Source organism: Talpa europaea (genome assembly GCF_964194135.1).
Source record: "Talpa europaea genome assembly, chromosome: 14".
NCBI classification, from domain to species: domain Eukaryota; kingdom Metazoa; phylum Chordata; class Mammalia; order Eulipotyphla; family Talpidae; genus Talpa; species Talpa europaea.
The window spans coordinates 44,257,065-44,266,287 of record NC_140082.1 but is presented as its reverse complement, the minus strand read 5'-3'; the positions used below and the strand labels follow the sequence as shown (position 1 = coordinate 44,266,287).

General features: G+C 42.7%; 1 protein-coding gene across 2 annotated transcripts in view; it reads right to left on the bottom strand.

Moving 5' to 3' along the window:
* Window positions 1-233: 233 nt before the first annotated feature.
* CCNY (cyclin Y) overlaps window positions 234-9,223 on the bottom strand; it is a gene marked incomplete at both ends in the record, with an annotated part of 163,865 nt that continues 154,875 nt past the window's right edge. For both annotated transcript variants that reach the window (XM_084253749.1, XM_084253750.1), the window contains 2 exons: window positions 234-350; window positions 8,656-8,818. In XM_084253749.1, coding sequence (XP_084109875.1) covers window positions 234-350; window positions 8,656-8,818 — 280 coding nt within the window. The remainder of the gene's footprint in view (window positions 351-8,655; window positions 8,819-9,223) is intronic.

Below are 9,223 nucleotides of genomic sequence, written 5' to 3'. Positions count from 1 at the left end.
GATGATGGGGAAAGGCATGAAACAGGATTTCCAGAATACTGATTTTGCTTCCCTCAAAGCCTTGCTGTGAGTGGGCCACACAGCTTAGAGGCAGTCACCCGGGCAGCCTGACGCAGCTATGAATTAAGAAAGAAAAGGAAAGGAAAAACAAACAAAACCACCCCAAGTGTGTCTTTTCTCAAATTAAAGGAGAAACTGCGGGATGGTATGGCCTCCAGTGAAGATGCCAACAGTTAGGAGATGATGGCTGGGGACCACCTGGGCAGAGTCAGATTGTCAGCACTTGCTGACCGTTTCCTCGTGGGTCTCCTCAGGTCCTTGTACTTGTCCTCACAGAGGCGAGAGATGGCCTACAGGGCAGAAGAGAGACAATTCAGTCAGGGTCGGACTCACATGTAAGCATCTTCAGCCTCAAGGGGGCCCTCCTTCACTCACTAATCAGATCCCATCGTGGCTCAGTGCCCTGTCATTCTAGGCACTGAGGATATTTGTTAACAAAAACCCACAAGAACAACTGCCCCATGGCGTTTACACCCCCCAGCCCAGCACTGTGCCAGTCACAGCTGGGGGATACAAGGGAAGTGTAGACACAGTTTCTGTTCAATTGAGAAAACTTCAATTGAGAAAAGATCTCAGAATCTGAACCAATTCTAAGGCACAGCCTGGGGTCAAGCAGACTGAGGCTAATGCTGGCTCCCACTTAGGACTGAGAGACCCTGGGCACACAGCCCATTTCAAGTCTTTAGCATCCATGTCTGAAGATGGGGTAATAACAGCACCTGCCTCGCAGGGTTGTTGGGTAAGCACTGAGCTTCATCTTCAGCTGCATATTGAAACAACAGCCCTGTGGTGGCCGCTGTCACCAAGGAGCATAACCAGGTGAGACGGTGGAACCTGGGAGAAGTTGCTGACATAAAGAAGCCTGTGGTGTGTGCAGCCTGGGGTGCACTGCAGTGGCAGCAGTAGTTACCTGCCTGACCTTGGCATAGTTTGGGTTTGGACAGCCAGCTGGGATTTCACTTTTAAATACCATGCAGGAATTGGAAATGGACAGATCAGGCACCCTGAAGAAGCTAGGAGCTGAGGCTCCAGAGGTCTTGAGACACATTCTATGGATGCATCGGGACTCAGACTTTTGAAGCAGATTCACTGGGGAGATTCATTGGGACTCAGACCTCTGCAGACCGTTGCATCTCATCTCCACTTCAAATTGTAGCCTGCTTCTCCTGTGCTTGGTATCTCCAAAAGAGCTGTTTGCTGTTCGCTTATGCCAACATCCTCTGGCGCCTCGACTGCTGATTGACATTGCTGATGGGCACTGCTCAGCTGTGCCTGGTCATCTCTCAGAGATGTGTACTGCTTCTGATCCTCTGGCACTGTCTTCTGGAGTTGCCTCTGGCACTGTCTGGTCTGGTATCTGGCACTGGCCAGGGTACCCTCGGGATAGGCACTGCTGGCTGCTGTGGTACCACCTCAGCAGCTCCACTTTAGATCACCTCCAACTACCATCAGAGCTGGATCCTGGTTCACCACTTACCAGTGTGCCACCAGCTCCAGACTCTTGCTGAAGGGACGCCACCATGCAGTATGAGTAGTCTTTGGTTTGGACTACTGGACACTTGGGTAGGACAGCCAGCCATTTGTGGCCTTAGAAAGTCTTTCCTTTAAAAGTTTGTTCAATAAATGGTGCTGGGAAAACTGGGTCGCTACATGCAAAAGAATGAAGCTTGACCACCACCTCACACCATACACAAAAATCAACTCAAAATGGATTAAAGAACTAGACATAAGACCTGAAACCATAAAATATATAGAAGGAAATATAGGCGAAACACTACGTGATTTGCACATCAAAGACATCTTTACAGACACATCACCCAAAGCAGTGATAGTGAAGGCAAAGATAAACAGCTGGGACTATATCAAATTAAAGAGCTTTTGCACAGCAAAAGAGACAATAACAAAAACAAAGAGAAACCCCACCAACTGGGAGAACATTTTTGCACCCAACACTAATGATAAAGGACTGATCACAAAAATCTGCAAAGAGCTGATGAGACTCAACAACAACAAAGAAAATAATCCAGTCAAAAAATGGGCAGAAGAGCTTAAAAGAAACTTCTCTGAAGAGGAAATGCAAATGGCCAACAGGCATATGAAAAAATGTTCAACATCACTTGTCATCAGGGAAATGCAAATCAAAACTACCATGAGATACCATCTTACACCAGTGAGAATGGCACATATTAAAAAAACTAGCAACAACAAATGTTGGCGAGGGTGTGGAGAAAAAGGAACTCTTCTGCACTGTTGGTGGGAGTGCAAACTGGTCCAACCACTGTGGAAAGCTGTGTGGAGATTTCTGGACCTACTAAACATAGAGCTTCCATATGACCCAGCAATTCCACTCCTAGGTATTTACCCAAAGGACACAGAAACATCAATTCCAAAGAACACCTGCACCCCTATGTTTATAGCAGCACTGTTTACAATAGCTAAGCTTTGGAAACAACCCAAATGCCCAAAAATAGATGACTGGATCAAGAAGATGTGGTACATATATACCATGGAATATTACTCAGCATTCAAAAAAGATAAACACATGCAATTTGCTGCAACATGGATGGCGCTGGAAGGGATCATGCTCAGCGAAATAAGCCAAAAAGAAAAAGAAAAATACCGGATGGTCTCACTCATAGCAGGAATCTAGAAAACTTAAATAAGGGACCAGGAAAATGAATAACTATAAGAAAGTGAAAATCAAAATCAACAAAAAACTATGAACCAGAGACACTTTTAGGGGGGCGGTGGCGGGAGGGGTGGGATTGGGGTCAGAATGGGGGGCTGCAATTGTATGGGGAATATAACAATAAAATTTATAAAAAAAAAAAAAATTCAACAATTCTCAAAAATAAATAAATAAATAAATACCTGGGGAAAAAAAAAAAAAAAAAAGAAAGTCTTTCCTTTACCCCAATTATTGCCCCTTTATTAATAAATCCTGTTGCTGCTGCACCATGAGCCTGAGTGGTGTTTTGCAATTGTGGACACTCAGGGTGAGAACCCACACATAGTGACCTGTCTCCCAAGATATTGCTTGGAAAAAGAATTAAGTGCTTAGCAGCAAATGGATCACAGGTATTTGATCAGCTCCAAATAACCACTGAAGGAAAGCTGGAGGGGACCACAGGTACATGGGATGATGAGAAAAGTGAGACTCCAAGGAAACTGCATTAGCCAAAAGCCAGGCCAGGCCTTCCTGAGGCCAAGACAGAGACAAGACAGAGCTCCTCCAGGGCTGCTGCAGTGTTGCAAGCCACTGCACATCAACCCAGATGGCTTGTCCCAGTCATGCTAACTTTCTCTGACTAGATGACTCAAGGGTCAGTTCAAGTGCTAGGCCAGCTCGGCAGTACAAGTGATTGTGACAAGGGCTAGGGAAACAGACACAGCAGCCATCCACGAAAGAACTCACAGTAAAGGGACAGACACACAAGTGTAGTTGGCCACTTTCCATTGCCAGTGTTGGCAGGCTCTGATCAGATTTCCACTGGGTCTTGCTGGAATCATGGTAACAATCCTGCTAAATGTTTCTCTGCTTCCCCCTTAGACTCTCCTTCCTGTGCTTTCTCTACTGACCACCACATTCTATGGTGTCCCCAGTGGCCCCCATAACCTGAGCTTGAGTTCACTCCTGCAAGCTTTGCAGCAGTTCTTTCCCTAGCCTAGAGGCATCTATAAGACTAACTCATCCCACAGTCAAGTCTTCATACAATCATCATGTACTCAATGAGGCTACTGAGTAAAGCAACCCCCCCGACTGTCTCTAATGTAATAGCCAATTTATATTTACTGCTTACTATCTCCTCCCAGTGGAATGTAAATTCCAACAGGGCAGGGTCAGTTTTGTGCATGGTGTTCTCAGGACAGACCTGTTACCAACACATCAAACTGTTACTTGGGGGTACATGTGAATAAATACAGAACTGGAGGTAACAGCAACTTCGAATACCTCACTCTTGTTTGCTTTCCACTGTGGGGTTCAAGTTTGCTGATGACCACATGGCTAACAAGGATGCCAGGGTCTGGAAAATAATGAAACACAGTTTCTGTTCCTTAGAGATCATTTCAAAAGGCTGTCAATTGCTTTTCCACAGTACATCTGTCCAGGCTCACAGAGGAGGAGCCCCTCTGGACTTCTGTCCAGTTCAGAGAGTCCGTGGGAACTCCTTGGGGGAGACAGAAGAGCCTCCTGAGGAAGATAGGGCCTCCTCCCCCACGGTGACCTGCAGGAGCAGTTATTTGGCAGCCCACAGGGAGGCAAGTTCCCCCTACCGTCAACTTACACAGCCTGCCAGAGCGGAGAGTAACACTAACTCCCCCAGCCTCAGACCCTGGCTCTCTCAGTGTGGCTGGCCGGAAACTGAATGTGTTCCCTCAGGGAGAACGACAGGCCCGCCCACTTGTGCGACTAAGCGGTGGCCAACAGGCCAAGCGCCTGTCCTCAGCAAAGACAGTGGCACATAAAGGGTGCTGCAGACTGTCACACAGGCTGAAACTGGGTTCCTGCTCACTGTGAAATCTAACTCTGATGCTGCTAATAATGTGTGCCTGCAGAGATGTGACAACATTTGCCTTGGACAAATCCTTCAAGAGAAAGGGTTTCCGTTTCTACTCTTGAATAGAAGAGAAACAGGAGACGGAAAAGACTAGTTTTATTCTAATGGCTGTTAAACAATCATAGCAAAGTGGTTTTTCAGAACCAAACTGGATTTTTGTTTTACCTCCAGGGCTATGTAAGCCTAGCACTGTGCATCTAGTCTCACCTACAATTATGCTCTTTCCTTCTTGAGATTAGCACATTATTAACTACATAAATTTCTGTTTTCTTAGGTTTATAATCCATAATAACGCTCATCCTCCCTACCTCTCAGCACTGCTTTGTTTGCAATCATTAACCACCCCGACCCTTTACTGACTGGGGACATTTCATTTGGGTTGGAAAATGGGGCAGGCAGCGCAGACCTCCTGGGTCCCAGCAAGTCTGGGAGATGACTGTGCCATCTACTGCTTTTGTCAAAAGCTCTGTGGGGATGAGTCCAAGATGGTGTCAGAGATGAAGTGCAGAGGGCCCCAGCACACCTCTCTGGAGGGGGGGAGGTCTCGCCAGTGATCCTTTATCCCCAATATATTTGGTCACAAGTCAGATGGGAAGAGCTAGGTGCAAACATGACACTATAAGCTTGAGAAACCAAAATCACAGCTTAACAATGAAGGCCATGAGCCAGACCAATGCCAAGGGGGCTGGTCCAGCTCTAATTGGGCCATGGAAGAAGGATTTTTGGGGAATAAAAAAGCAGAATTAAGCCTTTTTAAATCAAATTTTATTGAATTACCATTTATCTACAAAGCTATATAATTTCAAAGTACAGCTTCATACCTCAACATGTCACATACCTCACTCATCACCAAAGGTGCTACTGAACTATCACTCTTCCCCAATTCCCTCCCCTGCAACCTCCTCTAATCTCATATTTTTCACTAAATCTAATAGTTACTTTTGGTGTGCCTTGACAGTTCATTTTCTTTGGTTATCTATATTCCACAAATGAAAGAAACCATCTAGTCTTTCACTTTATGACTTATTTTACTTAGCATAATTATCTCAAGTTCCATCCATGGAGTCAAAAAGAGCACAGTTTCATCTTTTAAATAGCCGAGTAGTATTCCACTGAGTATATAAACCACAACTTCTTTTTTCCAGTCATTCACCAATGGGCATTTAGGTTGACTCTGTGTTTTGGCTAAAGTGAATAATGTTGCTATGAACATTGTGTATATATCTTATACATATATCTTATACATTGGCGTATATATCTTATACATTGGTGTTTTCGCATGCTTTGAGTAAACCCCTAGAAGAGGGATTGCTAGATCATATGGTATTTAAATGGTATGTTTTTAAAGGAATCATCATAACATTTTCCATAAAGGTGCCAATTTACATTCTCACCAAAAGAGAATGAAAGTTCCCTTTTCCCCACACCCTTACCAACCCTTGTTTTCAATCTTTATGACATAGGCATTCTCAAAGGTGTGAGCTGATATCTCTCTATAATTTTGATTTGCATGTCCCTTACAATAAGCAATGGTACATTTTCTTATGTGTCTGTGGGCTGTGGGCTATTTTGTATGTCTTCTTAGGAGAAGTGTATATTTAGGTCTTTTGCCCATTTCTTGATTGGGTTGTTTTTTACTTTTGAGTGGTATGAGTTCTTTATCTATTTTGGAAACTAAATCTTTATCATACATGTGAATGTGCAAATATCTTCTCCCAATGATTAGGCTGACTTTCAGTTTCTGTGGTATATACACACTAAGACTTGTTTTGTGTCCCAGCATATGATCTAACCTTGAGAAATGTTCCATGTGCACTGGAATAATGTGCATTCATTTTTGGGGGGATGAAAAGTTCTGCATATTAAGTCCATTAAGTTCATATGATCCATTACTTCATTTAAGGTCTTTATTTTGTTGTTTACCTTCTCTCTAGATGATCTATCCAGTGATAAAAGTGACATGTTGAGATCACCTACTAGTATTGTGCTGTTGTCAGTATCTTACCTTATGTCTATTAATAGCTGTTTTATATATTATATTTGCATCTGTTTGGGTACATAAATATTAATGACAGCTATATCTTCCTGATGGATTGTCCCCATGATCAGCGTCTGTCCTTACCACCACTTACCTTTTTGGCTGAAAGTCTAAATGATAAGCTATACCAATAGCATTCCTACTTTTCTCTGTGCTATTAGCCTGAAGCACCTTGCTCTAGACTTTCACTTTAAGTCTATTTGTCTTTAGATTTGATGTGAGACTCCTGTACTTATAATATTGATAAACAATGCTTTTGAAATTCTAACCCACCACTCTTGGTGAGTGATTGTTGAGTTCAGACTATTCACATTAAGGGTGAGTTATTGATACATTGATATACAGAGCTTAATTACCACCACTGAATCTTTTGTTTTTTTCTTTCTCCCATCTAATCTTTTTGTCCCATTTCATCCTTGTTTCTAAATCTGTGTTAGAAGAACTTTAACCTTTTTTATTTGTCTAGGGAAGTCTTCATTTCTTTGTCATACATGAATGCTAACTTTGCATGGTCAATTATTCTTAGCTTGTAGTTTTTACTTTTAGAAAGTTTTTCAACTCTCTTCTAGCATGTAGTTTTGCTGACAGTCTGATGAAAGCTTGACAGAGGTGCCTCTGTATGTCGCACACTTTTAGTGGCTTTTCTTAAGTGGAGACTTTTGATAATTTAACAATGATGTCTTGGTGTAACTCGCTTTGCATTTAGTAAGTTGAGTGTTCTGTCTGCTTCCTGGACATCGATGGTTTGTAATATTTTCAGTATTATTTACTTGGATAGGGTCTCTGGTCTCTTCATTGTTCTTTTTCTGGGATACCCATTACCTCGTGTTTCCTCTTATACTGTAACCTGATACTTTGCATAGTTTCATTTTTGCTAAATCTTGTATTTCCTATTTCATTTGAGATATTTTGTACATTTTTAATTTCTACTTCACTTATTCTTTCCTCTGCAACATTAAGCCTTCTTAGTATGCTTTCTATTCTTATCTCCAGTTCTTTCACTGTATTTCCTACCCATCATTTCTGTTTGGGTCTTTTTATAGCTTAAATTTCTTTGATGAAGAATTCCTTCTGTTCTTGGGTACCTTTTCTGATTATGCCGTAGCTGCCTTTCTGTGTCAAGTGTCTAAAACTTCAGACTCCATTCTCTTGTGTTCCCTGAGTTGACCTTTCCTTTGCATATGTCTTGCCTCCTCCCCCCCCCCAGTAGGTGGCACTATGACCTTAATTTTGGAACCCCTGTTTAGGTGGTGAGAGGAGGTGTGGAGAAGAGGGAGTTCAAATGTCACAAGTAGTCAGTCTTGCGGCAAGGGAGGGCAAGCCAAGGCTGGCAATCCTATACTACCCACTTCTCCCTCCACAACCAGACAGAACTTGAATCTGTACCTACCTTCCAGGCCCCTGACTCTCTATAGCATGGCTCCACAGTTCACAGGGGATTTTTCTCCATCCTCTGAAACCCTCACTTTCCCAGAGGTAGGGGGTGTGTGGTTTTACCCCTACTAATGCTATCACCATTCTGATACTCTGGGACTTATCATTTACTCTGTCCCAGCGCTCAGTCAAGAAATAGCATAGTATTTCACACTCACGGTGAAAGTCACTTCTGCCAGCAAGGGCACACGTTTTGGATTTCATATTGTTGTGTTTATCTGGTAACATTTCCTTATAAAAGTAGATACTGGGGAATACATTTCTGTGGGCTTATAAAGTTTTAAAAACACAGGGCTAAAAAAATGTTTAAAAAAAAAAAAAGAATCAACACACATTAAGTAAAAACTGGAATTAAGAAGATGCAAAAAACACACGAGATACAAATTATACTAAATTGACTATGCCCCTTGAATTGACTTTCCCTTCTAAATCCAGGGTATTTCATCTTTTTACCTTATAACAAGACATAGAGGGAGAAATGATCACTGAGTACACAGAAGCTACATTACCATGATGATGCATCTGCAATAATGCACCAAGACCAACATGATAAAAGAATCTTACCTCCAACTTGTGAGCCCTCTCCCTGTTCAGAGGCTCCAAGGGAAGGCTCAGGTTGTTTGCTTCTGCCAGAGAACGAAGATCAAAATAATACTTGGCATAAACACTGGAAGGAACATTGATGTTGAACTGAAGCAATTCAAGAAACTGTCGCTCTAACTCATTCCTGCAGAGCAAAGACAAAACAGCACATATTTAGTGCTGAACCAGGTTGTGTGGCCTGCCAAGGCAAGCTGTTGGAGACTGGATTCCAGAAAATTGCATACTACAGGCACAAAAGGCATCTAATAAATTGACTAGTTGGACACCAAAGTTGCGGTTTAACCACCAAATTGTTACTGGAAGCTGAATTTACTTAACCCAGTGTCCAGAAGTAAAGCCCGATTAATTGGGATGATCACCATGAAGTACTTCAGGATGATTAGTTTCAATGAGACCTACATAGATAGCATTCTGGTGGCAGATCTCAAATATGGGGCAGATGAAGCAGTCAGGAGCGGTCATGTAGAGTCTAGTTGAGGTCCTGACAGCTGCCCTATTAGATCTAGAGGGTTTTTCTCAATGGCTCTTC